Source organism: Citrus sinensis, chromosome 9, assembly GCF_022201045.2.
Source record: "Citrus sinensis cultivar Valencia sweet orange chromosome 9, DVS_A1.0, whole genome shotgun sequence".
NCBI classification, from domain to species: Eukaryota; Viridiplantae; Streptophyta; class Magnoliopsida; order Sapindales; family Rutaceae; genus Citrus; species Citrus sinensis.
The window spans coordinates 2,318,468-2,336,565 of NC_068564.1; the positions used below are offsets into that span (position 1 = coordinate 2,318,468).

Sequence of the window (18,098 nt, forward strand, 5' to 3'; positions counted from 1 at the left end):
TTTGGGACAAAATATAGATATAAAAACTAGGCTATTTTACTATGGCAATTTAGTCATTTAATCAACCGCAAGACAAACTAGTCATGTTCCTCGCCATTTCTGTAGTTAGCAACTTCATCTCTCTGCCTTGTAAATTCAGTATGAGCATATCCACAAAGATCATTTCTCTATTGGATTAAACGAATGGTTTTACAGTAGTTAGATCCGTTCAGAAGTCATGAAAAAGCAAAATAGCATCGTCAAGCTTCATCTGTGATGATTCCAGGAGTATCCTGACTTTTCTTATTCGGTTGTATCTGTCCTGGAGAGGTCCAGTACGCTTGTCAGCTGGGAGATTTAAGAGCTGAAACAAGTGTTTGTGACAAACAATTAGTACAAGTTAGGAACTAATAACTATGGCCACAACAGGGTAAAGAGACCCGTAAAAAATTCAGGAAGTTGAGTACTGAAAATCCAAAGATGTTACCTCATCACATCATAGCAAAATTCTAAAAATGAATGCTCTTGAAAAAGATACCTTCACTTCGAACTGGATAAACATAGTTTCTAATATGATCTGCCGTGGCAATAATACTAATGACATCATATTTTACTAACCTCCTTTTCTCGATCCAGCTCATATGACACTCGCAGGCTCAAATTTAAGGCAGCATGAAACATCTCGTCCAGGACATGCTTCCAGAGAATTTGCCTATTCACTTTCCACAATAAGAACTGTGATTGTCTGGCCCCAGTTACAACTAATTTCTGGAAAAATAAATAAATAAACATCATTGAACATGAACTTAAGTTTATAATCCAGGCTAATTAATTAGCAGCTCATGAGATATAGTAATAAACTTGAAGTTCTAATTGTACTTTTGAGAGATGAAGAGAGGCAAAACTTTGAAACATCATCAGGAAATCTTTTCAATATTTTTCCGAGGAAAGATGCAATGCCATCAGAAGGCCAATTATTATTGAAACATTGTAACTACATGAGATCGGTGCTTTTGAACAATTGAATCAATTCATTTTGAATTCTAAGGGCCAAATAATGTGCCTGATAAGGCCTCCAGAAACAGCAAATAACGAACCATATTTCCATGAAATTTCTCTTATCTTCAACAACCTCTAAACCAAATTTGGGAGAAATAAATGCTTGTAGATTGTTTTCTAAAACCAATACAGAATTAACAAAACTCTCCGTAACTGGTAAAAAAAAATTATTGCATATTCGATTAAGTTTACTGCCAGTGAGTACTCACAGAGACACCAGCACAAGCAGGAAAAGGTGTGTACCTCCATAAGCAAGTAGCCATCCTTCCACAACTTATAAAGAATCTTCGGTGCATCCTTCTTTTCAACGAATGTGGTATCCGATATCTACAAAATCATAATATGAGTAACGTAAATTTATTATAGCTTGAAATTATAGCTTGACATTGCTCACAACAAGAATTCAGAACAGACCCATAAGTTAAAATTATTACCTTATCAGTCTCAAGTAGGCGACCAGATTTTGACAGTAACCTGAATATTCTATAAGCATCTCTCCCATATCTTTTCGACACAACTGATTCCACCTGCCGTGTGGAAAAATGTTATTAGAATTCTGCCTCAAACCATAATGAAAGAAACACTAATGATTTAAATGTCTAAAAACAATAAATATAGCATAATTACCTCCTCATTCTGAGCTATTTCAATAATTTTCTCAAAATCTGTGCAAAGTAAAATGAATGTGGATTAAAATCAAACAATAGAGAAATCAACAAAACAAAATTGAATGAGGGAAAGATTATAAGATACCGATACTGTATGAGTCACTGGATGCATCTACAAACGAAAGCTCACCCAACTGAACAAGTGAAGCTCTGACATGATCAAGGGTCATATTACGACCTGCTTCACTCTTTATCACCTCTTCATAAATGGAACTTAATGACAAGGGAACTGCAACATTTACCATCATCATAAATAAAAGTAATGGCTAAAGGAGCTGCATGCCCACCAGTACATGACCAGCAGGCTACGAGTTATTAAGCAGTAATTTATTTTTCCATTTCTTTTTAACATCTTAAAATCACTAATTCGTTATGTCCCAAGATATAGTTAACCGAAAAAGATAAAGTGAAGGATTCACCATTGCTAGCGCTGGCTTCAGCATAAATATCTTATTAGGAATAAGAAAAAATATATGATAAAATTGAAATAAACACAGCTAAATTTTTATCTTGTTAAAGACCAGGCAGAAAACATCCTTCATCAGTTACCTCACCTAACAAGACAGCTTACTTGACATTTCGCAGAAAAGACATGTCTAACAATTTATGAATGATTCACAAAATGCTAATACATATAACAGCTTGGACAGGCCGGAACAGGCAAAACCGAATGTAGTATTATGTGTTTAACAACACTGATCCCTGCCAACTGTAACACATTATCCTAATGGCAGAACATCTCAATTGCTTCACGAAAACTGTTAGTAGCTTTCTTTCTCTCTTCCCTTTTTTTTTAATAGAAATAGAAACTAATAAAAACCAACAGCTTTTCACCAGGATAAGGAAGGTAATGATAGGTATCGAAAAGCAATTAAGCAATTAATTCAGAAATGAAGGAACCTGAATTTTTTGTTTTCACTTTCTTCTCCGCACTGCTAGTTGCCTGCAGCATAGCACTTAAGACATTGGCAGCTCCATCATCTAGATGTGCTCTCACATGGTCTATGCAACCCTAGAATATTGACAACACAATATAGTTCCCAATTATTATTCTGGATATATTCTTCTTTTACAAAAGAATTTTGAAGTTAGAGCTTAAAACAAAAGCCAGGAAAAAAGAACCTGCCTTATGCCTAAGACGTCGAATGAATCCCTCAAAATTGGCACGATAGACAACTGATTGTTCATCTGCCACTCCACATTCATCCAACTCTAAGACATCATGCTTGCGCTGTAAAATACAAAAGCGCAAATGAAAACATGAGTAAAAGTTGCAAGTTTGAATAACAGTATTTCGACTAACCTTCTCTCCAGGAGTCACATTATTGGAATTTTTCTCTTTTTCTCCAACATCAGATTCCACATTTGTCACAACTGAAAATCTCATTGCTTCCATTGGCAGTGCTGCTTCTACTACTTGTTGTTCTATGGTTTCTGGTTCTCCAATTTTCTGCGTACATGTTGGAAAAATATTGTGACTAACTCAATCATGGATACACTTTCAGAACTGAAATGTGTCAATTCTATTGAATTACCTCTTAACTTAAAAGGTTAAACTGATAGTTAAAGGCCCTAACAATAGTATTTTAAGCTCTCTCTCTAACAAGCCCACTCACATGCAAAAACGAATTAATCAATGGCTTGTCAAGTGGTTTAGCCACACAAAAATCAAAAGACAGAAATAGACACAATACTAGTATCAAATACAACCACTAAGGGAGTTTCAGACACCAAACTCGCTATACCATGTCAAGTTACCGCTTGACCCAAAAAGGTCAATAACAAAAGGTAGCTCAGAATACTTGTGACACCAAAGACTCTAAATGTACATCTTTTAGAAAATAAAGTTCATTCTTTTGATGATCAAAAGTAAAGTTTTTCACTTCCATTTACTTATGCTCGACTGATAGTTATAAGCTCTCAAACAAACCAGTCCCAGCCAAAAGGAAATTCTAAATGATCAAACATTGAATATAGTGGTACCAGTCATTTTGCAAAGAGACAACTGTAACCATTCAGCAAACTATATTTTGACATCTACAGGATAATGCACTTGATCTATTATCAAATAATCTTTTTCAAGATAAATGAATGAGTATTTATTTTAATTCATTTGATGATGTACAAGGTTTACTACGAATTCTTGTAGAGTCAGATCATGCAGCAGCAAAGCCCAGTGCAAACCCCATACAGAATGATGCCTTTAGTACCAAAACTAAAATGGGAAAGACGATCACATCTTATAATATGTAAAAGCATCAAAGTATAACTCCAGATATGCTCCCAGCAATGAGAGAGTACATACTGCTCTTGCAATTTTCATAAGATAATTAGCTCTGCTGTCGTAGCTAAGACAGAAGAAAAAGATTGCCCGGGCACTCTGATCTCTAATCAGCACATAATTACAGAACACATCCACATAAGTAAATGACTGTTGCTCCTGTTCTACGCAGGAACACTCATCAGCTTATCAGCTTATAAAATTTGACATGAATGTGCAAGTACCTTCGCAGACTTAGAACCCTTCTTCCTTGCAGGACCTTCTTCTTCAGATATTGGCATAAGAAGCGGTTCAGAAGCAGGGCAGCGCTCAACATAGTGAGCAGTCACAAGTTTAACAAGGGTTTCTCGTAAAGAATCCAGATCCACAAGATTTCCTGGAAGAATATATCATATAAACTCACTGAAAATGGAAATTTTCACTTCAGAAAATTGAAATCACCTGAGTCAAATGTTTGAGCACAAAAGCCCCTTCAACAAGTAATTCATCAGACTTGCCTTCTTTCTCGCTTGATTTCGCTCGATCAAACATTTGCTTCAGCGTAAGTCTACCATGTTCAAGTAACCCTTGAACGAGTTCTACACACTGCAAAACAAATAAACAGAAATTAAGAATTAAAAATTTGAAAAATTGAATGTAATACACACACCCCATATCATATCATTAATGAACATGAAACCAAAAAATGAAACAACTAACTTGCTGATCAAATTCCTGGGACAAAATTGTCAAAAACTTCGCGAACCTCACGCGATGGAGTATGTTATCAAACAATACCACATACTGGGTATTAGCTTTTGGACCATCTGCAAAACCATCTACAAAGACAAAATTTTAGCCTCAGCAGTCGCTACATTTTCAAAAGTCAATGTCCTTAAATTTTAAATTAGTGTTTATGATTATATCCGAAACCATGTTTACTTACCTTGAAGTACAGATAGCAACTTAAACACTTAGTAAATTTCAGTGAACTTAAACTATTGTACGGTTAAAAAGTTAGAAATTTTGACTAGCAGGGGCCTACCTGGCTGCTCAGTTGTGAAAGCTTGGACGCAGTTCTGTTGAATTAAAACGAGCAAAGCGTTCTTGACTTGTTCATCGCTGAGTTCTGTGTATCGCTTTACGTTCTGTCTCGTTAGAGGTCCTTTGCGAAGAAGACATTCGCACACCTTCTGCAAAAGTAATTAATTAAAACGATTTACATATATGATCAAAAGCTGTGAGTTTTGCATAAAAAGTGATGAGATGATAAGATAAATACAGCCACGAGATCGCCGAAGTGATTGGTGATGACGTGGACGGCGTGCTTGGTGCCGTATTCTGTCAACATCGTCACCGTTTTTTGTTTTTCGTCTTCGACCTCCTTCAATACGCGTGAGAGAGGGCTGATGAGGCGGGAAGAGATTTCTAGGGTTCAATACATGTCCTAATCAATTGAAATTTTTCCTCCGTCCCACATCCAGGGTCCGTAGCTCAGTGGTAGAGCATTTGACTGCAGATCAAGAGGTCACCGGTTCGAACCCGGTTGGGCCCTCCTAATTTTTTATATATATGTTTCAATAAAGTTTAGCAACCTTTTTTTAGTTTTTTATTTTTATTTTTTTTCAGTTTCATTTCTTCTAATTATGTAATTGCTGTTATGAATTGGAGGAAATAAATGTTATAATTTAAAGGAATCGAATATAAGTAATTATTTAAAAATGATATCTGAACAAATGATGCTTAAATTATAAAGATTAAAATTAAAGAAACAAGAGCAACATGTTTTCAAGAGAAAATGAAAATTGCGCGTTTTCATTAGCAAAGGAAGGATAATTATATATAGTAATTAGTGGGTGGAGCATTTAGGATTGTTAATTATAAAAATGACAAAGGGGAGAGAAATAAAGAAGATAATGAGAGAGTATTATTTGGTGGAATCCACCAAATAGGTGGTCTTTCCGGAAATGTGAAACAAAAGTTTTTCCCTTGCATCTTGGTCACTTTTACTTTTTTGTTATTTTGTAATCTCCAGGGTATGATACCTACCATGATTTTCAACAATTGCTATATTATTCTTTTTACGGCTCGATTTTTATTTATTATAAAAACCATTTTCAAATAGTTTTTCACCACTAAAAGAAAATATTTAAGGATAATTTGGTAAAATTACTAACAAATATGGGCTCCGGAAACCAGCCTATAAATGCTAGCACAAAACCCACAACGTATGTTCTGTTCAATTCATTTTTTCCCCTACTTCCAACCAACTAAGTAAATTAAGCTCTATTAGAAGCCTGCCTAATGATGATATGCATAAATATAATCGGGAACTAAGGTTATGTTCGGTTGCAAGAAAGGAGGAGAGAGGAGAGGAAGGGAAAAGAGAGGAGAAAAAATAAAAGGAGCAAAAAATGATGAGGAGTTTAATTTTCATTGTTCAATTTGACATAGAATTAATAGAGGAAAGGAATTTAATAATATTTTTGGATGAATTTACCCTTCTATTAGATTTTAATATTCATTATTAAATTAATTAAAAAACTACAAATATGTTTAACTATTTAAAAACTAGCCTCAAGGTTAATATTACATTCTCAATGTTCTAACAACATTTATAGTGTTTACTTTGTGGACGAAGTAAAAATCTCACTCTAGGTGCTTTACTCATTTTTTGAGTGAATAATAGGTAGATTCTCAACCTCTTGTCTTGGTACAAGTTTGTCTCGTCTTGTCTATATGACAAGTTTCTTCCCTGCGTAATTTAAATTTTCTACTTAGTTTTCTTGCCTTTCTCTCCTTTCGTCAGTGGCGATGTCTGAAGGAAACCCGGAGATCGAGATTAATAATGGTTATGCTCATATCAGTTTGGCTGAGGAGGAGGACGGGGGGCTCATTGTTGAAGGAGACGCTGGCAACGAGGGTGGTCCAACGAGCATTGATTTTCGGTTCTGTCTGGTGGGCAGATTTCTCACAGATAAAGTTATTAACTTCCCTGCCATGAAGAACACAATGGCTTCGGTATAGAGGCTAGGGAAGGGAGTCTGCATTAAGGATTTATCTCCCTCGCTTTTTCTATTTCAATTCTTCCATGAAGTGGATGTGAAACAGGTTCTTGACTCAGGCCCTTGGACGTTTGATCAACTATTCTGCTTGTTAAACGGTTGGAGGAGAACGAACATCCTAGGAATGTTCCACTTTACTTTACCTCATTTTGGACCTAGGTTTATAACCTTCCAATAGGATTCATGTCTGCGAAAATTCTAAAAGACATTGGCAACTACATAGGCACTTTTCTGGAGTCCGATGAGCATAACTTAATGGGGGTTTGGCGAAACTATATGCGTATCCGAGTGGCTATAGATGTTAGGAAACCTCTGAAGCGAAGGATGAAGCTAAAGAAGGTTGGCGGAGACTGGATTTGGGTGGATTTTAAATATGAACGCCTCAATATCTTTTGCTTTATTTGTGGATTACTTGGCCATACTGAAAAACAGTGTCCCCAATTGTATGAATGCACTTATGGGGAGATTGTGAAAGCCTATGGTCACTGGATGAAGGCACCAAATAGAAGAAATGCGATGAACTCCGGCGATCGGTGGCTGAGATCTATCCCACCGGAGGAAGCTGCTGAGGAAAAAGGAAGGTACAGAGACTTTGCAGCTACCATGGCAATTGACCCAATTCTTGCCGCAAATCTTGGGTATGCCATCCCTCAAAACCTCGAGGGGAACGAGGACGTGGGAAGTAGGGTAGTTAATAAGAAAGATGACAGCTTAGTGTCTACTAAGACTCTATCTCGTGTGAAAGGAAAGCAAGTTGCGGGGGCAATAAATGAACTTGATATTAATCCGGATTCTGGGGAAGATATGGATGAAGGATTAATTGTTAAATATTCCAAAAGGAGAAGGTCACAGGAAGGATTGTGCAGCAAAACGGGCTCTGAAGGAGAGGCATCTTCCCAAGTGTTGCTTTTACCTCTTAAATCAAAAAATGGACCAGCGGTGGGCCCTGTAAATCAGGCCCACCGAGACAAATGAGTGTCTTAAGCTGGAACTGCCGTGGGCTGGGCCAACCACGGACAGTTCAAATGCTGGAGGAATGTGCCAAATGTAAAAAACCAGCTTTTATTTTCCTCATTGAAACTCTTTGTAATAGAAATACTTTAGAAAGATTAAAACCGAAGTTGGGCTATGAGGGGCTGTTTGTCGTTGAGCCTTTGGGTCGTAGTGGAGGGATTGCCCTCTTTTGGAAAGCTAGCAGCAAAGTGAGATTACTAAAGTTCTCTAGAAACTTTATAGATGTGGAGGTAGAGTACCCGGAGCTTGGTAAGCGGAGGATGACGGGCTTCTATGGTTTCCCGGAATCCAGTCGTCGGCGTGATTCTTGGAACCTCCTTCGCACTTTATCTGATGTGTCATCTCTTCCTTGGGTGTGCATTGGGGATTTTAACGACCTTTTAGTTGCAAACGAGAAGCGAGGAAAGCATAAGCATCCCAATTAGAAGCTGCAGGGTTTTAAACAAGCTGTGTCGGGTAGCGAATTACTTGACATCGGCATGGAAGGTTATCAATTCACATGGGAACGGTCTCGGGGGACGGATAATTGGGTAGAGGAAAGGTTGGACAGAGTTCTAGCCACTGATCTGTGGATAAGCCGGTTCAAGGAAGCTCGGGTTTGGAGTTTGGAGTCTTCAACCTCAGATCATTTACCTATTTTTATGGACCCAAAGCCTTTAGCTCATTCCCGTAGGCTTAAAAGATTTCGTTTTGAAAATATGTGGCTGAGAGAGGCAAACTGTGCAGAGGTGGTTCGGTCCAGCTGGTCTTCCTCGCGTGGGTATCCAATTCAGCAAAAAATTTCAGAGTGTGGGTCTGCTTTACTTCGTTGGGGAGGTCACTTAGCTCAGGATTTCAGAAACCATATTTCCGAGTGTAGGAGGCAGATGACTCTCTTGAGGGGGCGTCGTGATTCAGCTGGTCTTGAGGAGTTTTCGGAGGTCAGGAAGCGGTTTAATGAGCTTCTCCATAGTCAGGAGGTTTTCTGGAAGCAGAGATCAAGATTGCTTTGGCTTAAGGAAGGGGATATGAATTCCCGATTCTTCCATGCTACGGCAACTGCAAAAAAGCGAAGGAATTCTATTACGACTCTCCACAATGCTCAAGGTCACTGGTGTACCACATCGGCTGACATATACGGTTTGATTTCTGACTACTTCTCCAATTTATTTACTTCTGATGGTTGTCTGAACGTAGAATCCTTAGATTGTGTCGAGATAAAAGTTTCTGTTGAGCAGAACAATTTACTTCTCGAGCTTTTTTCAACCGGTGAGGTCAAAGGGGCCCTTTTCGAAATGCACCCGGACAAATCGCCAGGTCTCGACAGTATGAACCCGACCTTTTATCAGTAATTTTGGCTTCATGTTGGTGAGGATGTGACGGAGGCATGTTTAAATTTCATTGCTACTTGCTCCTTTCCTGAGGGCTTAAATGACACATCTATTGTGCTGATCCCTAAGAAATCAAAACCAGAGTCTCTTTCGGACATGAGGCCTATTGCGTTATGCAATGTCCTTTATAAAATTGTCGCTAAAATGCTCTCAAATCATATGAAAACTGTTATGGGCTCTATAGTATCTGAATCTCAGAGTGCTTTTATTCCGGGTCAAGCCATCACCGATAATATCCTTATATCCTCTGAAATCATGCATTTTCTAAAGAGGAAACGTCAAGGAAAGGTTGGGGCAACTGCTCTTAAAATCGACATGTCGAAAGCTTATGACCGTATTGAATGGGATTTCTTAGAAGCTATGTTGCTTAGGCTGGGTTTTGATGCTAAATGGGTGACCTTGATTATGCTATGTGTTTCTACGGCTCGGTATCATGTTATCCGGGATGGGAAGGAAATTGGTCCTATTGTTCCTAGTAGAGGGCTTCGTCAAGGGGACCCTTTGTTGCCGTACTTATTCATTCTTTGTGCGGAGGGGTTAAGTGCTTTAATCCGCAAGAATGAGCGTGCTGGTTTGCTCCATGGGGTTAAGGTAGCTAGAGGAGCTCCTGTTGTTTCTCATCTATTTTTCGCGGACGACTGCTTTTTGTTCTTCAAGGCTAACAACAGTGAAGCTCATGTGATTAAGCGCATCCTTGGGGTATATGGTCAGGGGTCAGGCCAGAGGGTGAACTTCAGCAAATCCTCAATTTCCTTTAGTTCCAATGTTAAAGAAAATGTTAAGGAGCAGCTTTGTCATATTTTAGAGGTTAACGCTACTGCTAACCATGGCACTTATCTTGGCTTACCCTCTTTTGTTGGCAGGAATAAAAAGGAAGTCTTCAGTTCTATTCGTGATAGAGTGTGGCAGAAGCTTCACAGCTGGAGTATGAATTTTTTGTCGGGAGCTGGTAAGGAAATTCTGTTAAAAACAGTGGCTCAAGTTATTCCCAATTATGCTATGCAGGTTTATCTTTTGCCTCTAGACCTTTGCAAAGAATTAGAAACCATTATGAACTCATTCTGGTGGGGAAGCAGACGTGAGGGACGAGGTGGTATTCGTTGGATGAAATGGAATTTGCTGTGTAAACCTAAGACCGCTGGAGGAATTGGCTTAAAAAACCTTCACGATTTCAATGTGGCAATGTTGGGGAAACAAGTTTGGAAGCTGTTAACGAATCCGGAATCTCTTCTTGGCCAAATTTTCAAAGCTCGGTATTTCCCTCGCACATCTATTGTAGAGGCTGTCTTAGGTCATAATCCAAGTTTTGTGTGGAGATCTCTGTTGGCAACCAAGCATATTATTGTTCGCAGTAGTAGGATCCAGGTTGGCAGTGGTCAGAACACTCTCATCGGGTCGGATCATTGGCTTCCTGATCCAGATAATAGGTTTATTTCCACCAGCTTAAATGAAAGTATAGCTTCAGCTCCAGTCAGCAGTTTGATGGTCCCTGGGCAGCGTAGATGGGACTATGATGCAGTGGCAGATCTCTTTGATACTCGAGACCGAAACCTCATTTTGCAAATCCCGCTGAGTTCTCGAAGAGAAAAGGATGTTTGGTACTGGATGGCTGACCCCCATGGGTTGTATACTGTTCGAAGCTGTTATAGATTGCTTAATAACTATGTCAACACCCCAACTTCTGGTATTTGGAGGAAAATTTGGAGCTTGGAGGTGCCTAGTAAGGTGAAGGTTTTTCTTTGGCGAGCTACGCAGAATGTGCTTCCCACCACTGATAATCTTATTTGGAAGCGAGTCGAGGTAATGCCCATCTGTTCCCTTTGCAATCAGCAAAAAGAAACTGTTGTGCATGCTTTGGTGAACTGTGTTTTTGCTCAGACTTGTTGGCTGACTTCTTCCCTTGGTTTAATTGGTCCTCAACCTTCTTTTCTTAATTGGTTGGAGCTTGTTTTTTCTTGCTGTAATAAAGAGATGTGTAACCTCATTGCCATGATGTGCTGGAGGATCTGGCACCGGAGGAATGAGAAAGTTTGGAATAACAAAGTCTGTAGTGTGCGTCATGTCCTCAACTCTGCTGGAAATTATTTGTTTCAACGGCAAATTGCGAGGCAGAAATCTGAGGTCCATAATGCTACTTGTTTCCAAGGTTGTCATGGGGCAATTTGCTGGACACCTCCTCAGTTAGGTTGGCTTAAGTGTAATGTTGATGCCGCAACATTTTCAGCTCAGGGAAAAATGAGTTATGGAGGGTCATTCGCAACTCTGATGGGCTTTTTGTGGCAGCTTGCTGTGCATCTGTCCTGGGTAGTTTTGGTGCAAGGGATGCTGAAGCGCTTGGTGTGCGTGAGATCCTCAGCTGGATTAAGAAGCGGCATTTGTCTTGTGTTGTAGTAGAATTGGACTGCATTCAGGTTTTTAAAGCTCTCACAGCAAGCTATTCTTGTCCTAATGGGTATGGTCTTATTCTTGATGATTGTCTAGCTTTCGCTAAGTCTATAGGAGATATTGAGTTCTCTTTTGTTCGAAGGTCTGCGAACACTGCCGCCCATGTTACTGCTCGGGTGGGGGGTTCTTTGTCAAGCTTTGAGGAGTGGAATCATGTTCCACCTCCTTGGTTATTTACTTCTCTGTAATCTTTGCCCTTTAATGAAGTTTCCAATTTCAAAAAAAAAAAAAAAAACAACATTTATAGTGCTTTTATTAAAAGTGCAATTAACTATTATTATCAAAAAGTGCTTTTACTAATAATTATCCAAGTGCTTTTACCAAAACCACTTTTTTTCTTCTTTTTTTTCAATAAGAAACATTAATATTATTTCAGCGTTAGAGAAAAGTCTAACAGGAACATAAAAAAAAAAAAAATTAGTCAAATTTCAAATTCTCAAATGAGTTAAATTTCATAAGCTAGACAAATACACTATAAGATCTTAGCATGAGTTAAATTTTATCATTAAGGAAAAGTCTAACCCATGTTTCTCTATCCTCATCACAAAAACTATAAAACAAAAAATAAAAAAACATAACAAAAAAACTTAGTCAAATTTCAAGTGCTCAAATTAGTAAATTTCATAAGTTGGGAACAAATTGGAAAATAATCAAGAGAATCATATCATCATTTATCGTAAATGCAATCCTATCTATTTAGCCTCTTAATTTTACCAAGCATCAGATACTGGTGCCACTATCAAGTCCAATAATAACACACAAATCGATAAATTAAGTCTTGACGACGTAACGAGTTATTTCTATTATTTCAATGCTTGTACCGATGGAGTTGGTGGAGACAAAGAGAAAGTTGACTGAGGCAAAGAGAAAGTTGACAATTATGATGACATAAACACAAGATTTTCTGGCCATTAAAAAAATCTATAACACAACTTATGATTCCATTAACATATGATTCTATAATATTGAAGACCATCACACACACAAAAGCGAAAGCACCAGCAATTTCACCAAATCAAACCCACAAACAAAAGCTAAAGCAAGATGACATAAACACATCATGGAACAAAAAGCCTGTAGCACATTGATTTCAAAATCACCGTAATCTTTACAAAATCCAATGCTATCAATCATAATTTCATAAACACAATTGAACCAAAGAATCAACATTAAATGTTATTTACACATGACCTTGAAAATTGAATCATCAATGAGAGAGCTTGCCTCACAGATTGAAAGATAGGTAGAGAGATTGAAGCTGCGACTGCTACTGAGGGATTGAAGTCGAAAGTGAGAGATCAAAAGCTAAGACTGGGACTGTAAGCCAGATGATGAGATGTTACTAAAGTTGTGAATGGTCTCTAACGCTCAAAAGTTACATCGGCGCTCTTTATTGCCGGTGAAAACCATCGGAAGTTTAGAGAATCCGTCGATTTTAAGCAAGATTGGATCGACATTTGAAGAAAGTGAATTAGGATTTTTTTTTTCATGTAGATTTATTTAGGGATAAAATAAAAAAATAGAAATTAAATGAGGGTAAAATAGGAACACATTTGTTTAACAGTGTGGAATTCGAATTTCCCTACTCTTCATCAAAGAAATCGAATTCCTCAAATAACTGAAATTGGGTACGGAATTTAATTCCTAATTCACTTTTACTAACTGAACAAACAAAATTTCAGAGGAAAGGGAAAATCTCTCTTTTCCTGCCTTAATTTCTTGGAACTGAACATGGCCTAAGTTGAATCAGCTCAAATTCTACCCTATATTAATATCTAGGAGACATATGAGAAATGTGAGCTTCTGTAAAGATTTAAAACCACTCTCTCAACTTCTATTACCATTCATGCTATGACATGAGTAGGATTAGCGATCCTTCACTAAATACCCAACAATGACTAGTGCCGAACAATGGCTAACGTAATTATAAACTCATGTGATTAATGCATGTTGTATAAGTTCAAATTTTACTTAATTGAAAGTGAGATCAATAATTTAGGCTCTGTTTAGTATTGAGATACAGTTACTATAGAAAAAAGTTATAACTATAAAATAATAGTTAATAGTATGTAGTAAATAATAATTTAAAAAAATTAGTAAGGATATAATAGATTTTTCATCATATAAGTACAAAATTAAATTAACTAATTTTTAAGGTATAACAGTTAGTAGTTACCAAAATACTTTAATATTATAATTTTTAATCACTAATTATTTAACCTCAATTCTAAATAGGAACTCAGTGCTAAAAAGCAAAAAGTCCGACAAGATATTTTTCTGTTTCTAATAGAAATGATACGATCATATCTTCTTATATTACAATTTACACGTGAAAGTAAAGTAACGAAACAAAAACCATAAAGATCAAAGTGGACAACCTAGTCAAGTCGCGGCCAAAATAAATAAATAAATAAAGAAAAGAAAAGAAAGTGTTTGGACAATTTGCCAATTTAGTTCTAAAAATGGAGAACACAAAGACCCCACCGGCATCGGATCGAGGAGACAGATTGATGCAATATGTGCATGCTTTTGAAAGTGGTGTGTGGTGGCTGCTGTGAAATTTGTGATGCAAATCCAAAATAATACTATCGATCTCAATTGGTAGGTTTGACATTAAATCCAACGCGTCACATGATGAAGCATATGGTTGTCTCATAATGTGTGTTGTATTTTTCCATTGCCATGCGTGTGAAGTTTTTCTTTTGTTTGCATTTTTCTTCTTAATTAATGACAAGGCAATTTGCAGTGGGTCACGATCTCTTGCCACCCATAATTGACAAGCAATCAATGCAATATTGTGCGTGACACATTTTGATGCCCTATTTTGGTTGCGGCGACACTGGCTTTACACGTTTTTTTTTTTTTTTCAACTTTCCCTAAAGGCGAGGCGTTGTGTCTTTTATCTTGCACTGTATGTATATCATACGTAATTTACTTTTATGACTTGCGTAAATCAAATTCGTTAAACATCTTAAGAGTCATAATCTCTCACTTATTTGACCTTTCGTAGCTCATTTGGTTCATTAGTTGGATAATCAAATCCTCCATGTCGTGTTTCTTTGTTAATACTTATCTCAAAGCTATCTATTATATAACACAACAAATAACATGTGATTCCCATCAATCAATGAAACAGTTTAAAAGATGCAGACAAGAATCACTCTCTGTACAAAAGAATTATTAATTTATAACTCAGATTTTTGTACAAAGAATTGAACTCTGCATGAAATTTAATTTGATTGAAACTGTTACCTGCCTTGAAACTTATGATTATGAAATTAAGTAATCTGTGGATAATATAAGATTATATACTTGAAGGGGTCATTTTTTCTGTAAAATGGAATAAATTAATTAAATGGGTCATTTTCTGTAGTGGACAAAGTGCTGAGTTTCTTCCTAGCAGCATAAGCTGTTTGATTGTAACTCTTATCTGCCTTAAAAACCATATCATAATTTATAAGATTCTCATAAATATCTTATCTTTCTTTATTAGTAATTTATCCTTGGCTCCTTTATCACTCTGCTATGAAGAAACTTGAAAAAGAAAAAAAAAAGTTAAACTATTTAGTGTTCTTTGCTTTGCGTTCCTTGCTTCATTGGTCAGTTGATGAGTTTTGTCTGGTTATATAAATTGATTTATCATTCATCAATATCAACTTTTCCTGAACTGTATGGGGCACATACAATGAGAAAGATCTAGTTGCACGATGAAAGTGCCTTTATATGTAATTTATAAAGTTTCCACTGCTAGTAAAGATTCGAGTGAGAAACCTTTTTAAAAATTTACAAATTATGCTATCTAGTATTATTAAAAAACAACTTTTTAATTAATCTATAGTTACTGGAAACTAACTATCAATTTTTTTTTTCTAATAAAATCAAACTATCAAATATAAGTGAATAAGAGGGTAGTAAATATTAGTTATTAAATAAAAGTATATTGTTTACCAAATATTTTAGTTATTACATGTACATTTATAAAAGGAAGAGATTGTCGCTTTGACCCTTACTCATGTTTATTTCTACCACTTATTTTTTGTAGTTTTTATATTAGTAGTTACTTCATTAACATCAAAACTAAAAAAAAAAAAAATTATTTTATCATTTTGATGAATTTTTCTGTTAAGGTTTTGACATCAATTAATTAATAACAGATTATCATGAAACTGTGGAAAATGATTATGTTAAATGTTAAATGTATGATCCATTACGGGAAAGTGACAGTCTGCCTTATAAAATTAAGCAGATGACAATAATTTCAAACAATCGTGCGTCCATGATAACCAATAAAGAAGATATTTTCACTTATGTGATTAATTATTTATGAATGGAAATGGTCGTCTGCCACATGAGCAAGTTCCAGCGACTCGATCAAATTATTAAAGCTAACCCAATATTTTGAAAGTGCTAGTTTAGTAATTTCACATATGTAAGAGGGATTTTCACATTTCTAGTTGCCTTACTTGAAACTTTATATCATATTTTCACACAACACATCCGTGAACATAGCAAATGAAAAGAGTGCGACAGTGGCCAAAAGAAGAAAACAACAGCCAACCTTTCATTCTTGTCTTGGATAAATACACAAACCCCAGTTTCTGCATTTTCACATGCTCCAGCTATAGCTGGCTTAGCTACCTGTTTCTTCATATATACCCAACTAGCAAACCCTAGCAAGCTGCAACAGAAAACGTCTCCTTGATTAATTTACAAGCTGCTTTGAGAGTTCTTGATTAGTGCAGGTGGAGAGTTCCAAAGGGATCGCATTGATCTGATGATAACATTAAATTAATCACTCAAACGGGTTGATTTTATTATATATATGATTTCTTTCATTTTTAGATCATGCGATCCCTTCGGAATTCCCCATCTATGGCTCTAAATTTTTATATATACGTTTTCTCTTCCAACTGGTAGGTGAAAAAATCATATATACTCATGCATGTAGTTGATTCATAGGAATTATTTTATTACAGTCTTTCAATTAATTTGAGAATTAATTTTCTCTTGAGTTGTTTTATGCCTACTCTATCCATGAATATTCATATTAGAAATTGTACCGGCATATGTTAACTGCAACATTGATGAATTAGAATGATTTATTTGAGTATTTTCTGTTAATTCATTGCATTTATAATTCATTATTTTAATTTCAAGGACAATCTCCAACTATCAGGTTTGATTCGGGCTGCTAGAAATTAGAAAACATCATCTCTCCATAGGAATTTCCCTCAGATTTCATCAGAAAGGATCGATCTATAAATCAGAGAACTCAATACTCATGGGGTGTGTTACTGTGTTTCATTAGAGGGATGATGATGTAAGATTATTAATAAAATTAAATTTGTGCTGGATTAAGATTGAAAAAAAACAATATATAATTTTGAAGCTTTCGACCAAAAGAATCAAGGGTAGGTTTTAGTCAGACATTAGTTTTTCTTTTCAAGTTTATGCTACTTTTTTGTTTTATTTTGACTAATAAAGTTTATGCTGCTTTGATGTTGGCCAGACAGGATCTTTTCCTAACCTAATTTCTTCTAATCTCCTGAGGATCTCATGACATATGGTAATTGTGAGATTTAGTTGTTGAGATTTATTCATTTACTTTCCTCTTTAATCATTAGGTAATCATAAATTAAAAGACATAATTTTTTGCTTCCAAAATTATGTCTAACTTTCCACATTTAAGTTTTATTTTATTTTATTTCTCCACGTTGATTTTCTAGACGGAAACAAAAAAAAAAATCGTGCTTACTTTATTAACTTGTTTTATGTCAATGCATGCTATTCAAAGGAAGGCTTCTTCTTCTTCTTCTCCTCTAGGACTCTAATAAAAGACAAAGTTGAATAAAACAAGTTCAGTAACAAATTTTGAGTAATATCTTCTATGGAAATAGAAGATTTACTAATGTTGAAGTGATGACAAATAAAGTTGGCAAATCCAAACTATGTGTTCTTAATTTTTTTTAACCAAATCTAAAAGAACTCTTGAAAATATTGAAACTATAATGGGCTTTATGTTTAATTTATATGAACCTGGATGCATTGAAGTTGCTTTCTTTAATTTTAAGAGATTATAGAAGAAGAAGAAGAAGAAGAAGAAGAAAAATTTATGTAAATTGGGATTCTTATCTGCTGCCAGATTTTCCAGTGAGTTTGGTGTTAGATTTGCTTTTGAAAAATGTGTACTTTGTTGATTATTTCTGAAAAATTAAATAAATGAATCCAAGCCCTATAA

At 36.0% G+C, this 18,098-nt stretch overlaps 3 protein-coding genes, 1 long non-coding RNA gene and 2 other non-coding genes across 9 annotated transcripts; 5 read left to right on the plus strand and 1 right to left on the minus strand.

The window, feature by feature from the left end:
- Nucleotides 1-147: 147 nt before the first annotated feature.
- LOC102613614 (uncharacterized) lies at nucleotides 148-5,503 on the minus strand. Of its 3 annotated transcripts, none has more exons than XM_006490337.4 (14): nucleotides 5,249-5,502; nucleotides 5,012-5,159; nucleotides 4,687-4,805; nucleotides 4,485-4,572; nucleotides 4,212-4,363; nucleotides 3,010-3,156; nucleotides 2,833-2,937; nucleotides 2,607-2,718; nucleotides 1,837-1,935; nucleotides 1,666-1,703; nucleotides 1,473-1,565; nucleotides 1,282-1,365; nucleotides 598-747; nucleotides 148-343 (listed from the first exon to the last, which is right to left on the minus strand). In XM_006490337.4, exons 1-14 carry the CDS (start codon nucleotides 5,315-5,317, stop codon nucleotides 209-211), a joined length of 1,539 nt encoding a protein of 512 aa, XP_006490400.1. In that variant the 5' UTR covers nucleotides 5,318-5,502; the 3' UTR covers nucleotides 148-208. The 3 variants fall into 3 exon arrangements, with proteins under 3 accessions (XP_006490400.1, XP_006490399.1, XP_006490401.1); XM_006490336.3 differs by having other exon boundaries at nucleotides 1,792-1,935; nucleotides 5,249-5,500; XM_006490338.4 differs by lacking the exon at nucleotides 148-343 and having other exon boundaries at nucleotides 599-747; nucleotides 1,248-1,365; nucleotides 1,792-1,935; nucleotides 5,249-5,503.
- TRNAC-GCA (transfer RNA cysteine (anticodon GCA)) lies at nucleotides 5,450-5,521 on the plus strand. Its single transcript has one exon. It is a non-coding gene; the product is annotated as a tRNA-Cys (tRNA).
- Nucleotides 5,522-8,524: 3,003 nt separating this feature from the next.
- Nucleotides 8,525-9,376, plus strand: LOC107178626 (uncharacterized). The gene has a single exon (XM_015534011.2). It carries the CDS (start codon nucleotides 8,525-8,527, stop codon nucleotides 9,374-9,376), a length of 852 nt encoding a protein of 283 aa, XP_015389497.2.
- A 135-nt stretch (nucleotides 9,377-9,511) lies between these two features.
- Nucleotides 9,512-12,048, plus strand: LOC107178625 (uncharacterized). The gene is made up of 2 exons (XM_052433427.1): nucleotides 9,512-11,561; nucleotides 11,645-12,048. Exons 1-2 carry the CDS (start codon nucleotides 9,512-9,514, stop codon nucleotides 12,046-12,048), a joined length of 2,454 nt encoding a protein of 817 aa, XP_052289387.1.
- A 4,117-nt stretch (nucleotides 12,049-16,165) lies between these two features.
- LOC107178627 (uncharacterized) lies at nucleotides 16,166-18,098 on the plus strand. 2 transcript variants are annotated; one of them, XR_008051567.1, is made up of 2 exons: nucleotides 16,166-16,773; nucleotides 17,018-18,098. It is a non-coding gene; the product is annotated as an uncharacterized LOC107178627 (long non-coding RNA). The 2 variants fall into 2 exon arrangements; XR_001509319.3 differs by having other exon boundaries at nucleotides 17,037-18,098.
- MIR393B (microRNA MIR393b) lies at nucleotides 16,581-16,754 on the plus strand. The gene has a single exon (NR_161526.1). It is a non-coding gene; the product is annotated as a microRNA MIR393b (primary transcript).

Coding starts and splice junctions, on each gene's coding strand:
- LOC107178625 (XM_052433427.1), top strand. CDS start 9,512: ATGAGGCCTATTGCGTTATGCAATGTCCTTTATAAAATTGTCGCTAAA. Junction 11,562..11,644: donor TAATGCTACTTGTTTCCAAG/GTTGTCATGGGG, acceptor TTTTCAGCTCAG/GGAAAAATGAGTTATGGAGG.
- LOC102613614 (XM_006490336.3), bottom strand. CDS start 5,317: ATGTTGACAGAATACGGCACCAAGCACGCCGTCCACGTCATCACCAAT. Junction 1,704..1,791: donor CAGTGACTCATACAGTATCG/GTATCTTATAAT, acceptor TACTTTGCACAG/ATTTTGAGAAAATTATTGAA. Junction 1,566..1,665: donor AAATAGCTCAGAATGAGGAG/GTAATTATGCTA, acceptor TCCACACGGCAG/GTGGAATCAGTTGTGTCGAA.
- LOC107178626 (XM_015534011.2), top strand. CDS start 8,525: ATGGAAGGTTATCAATTCACATGGGAACGGTCTCGGGGGACGGATAAT.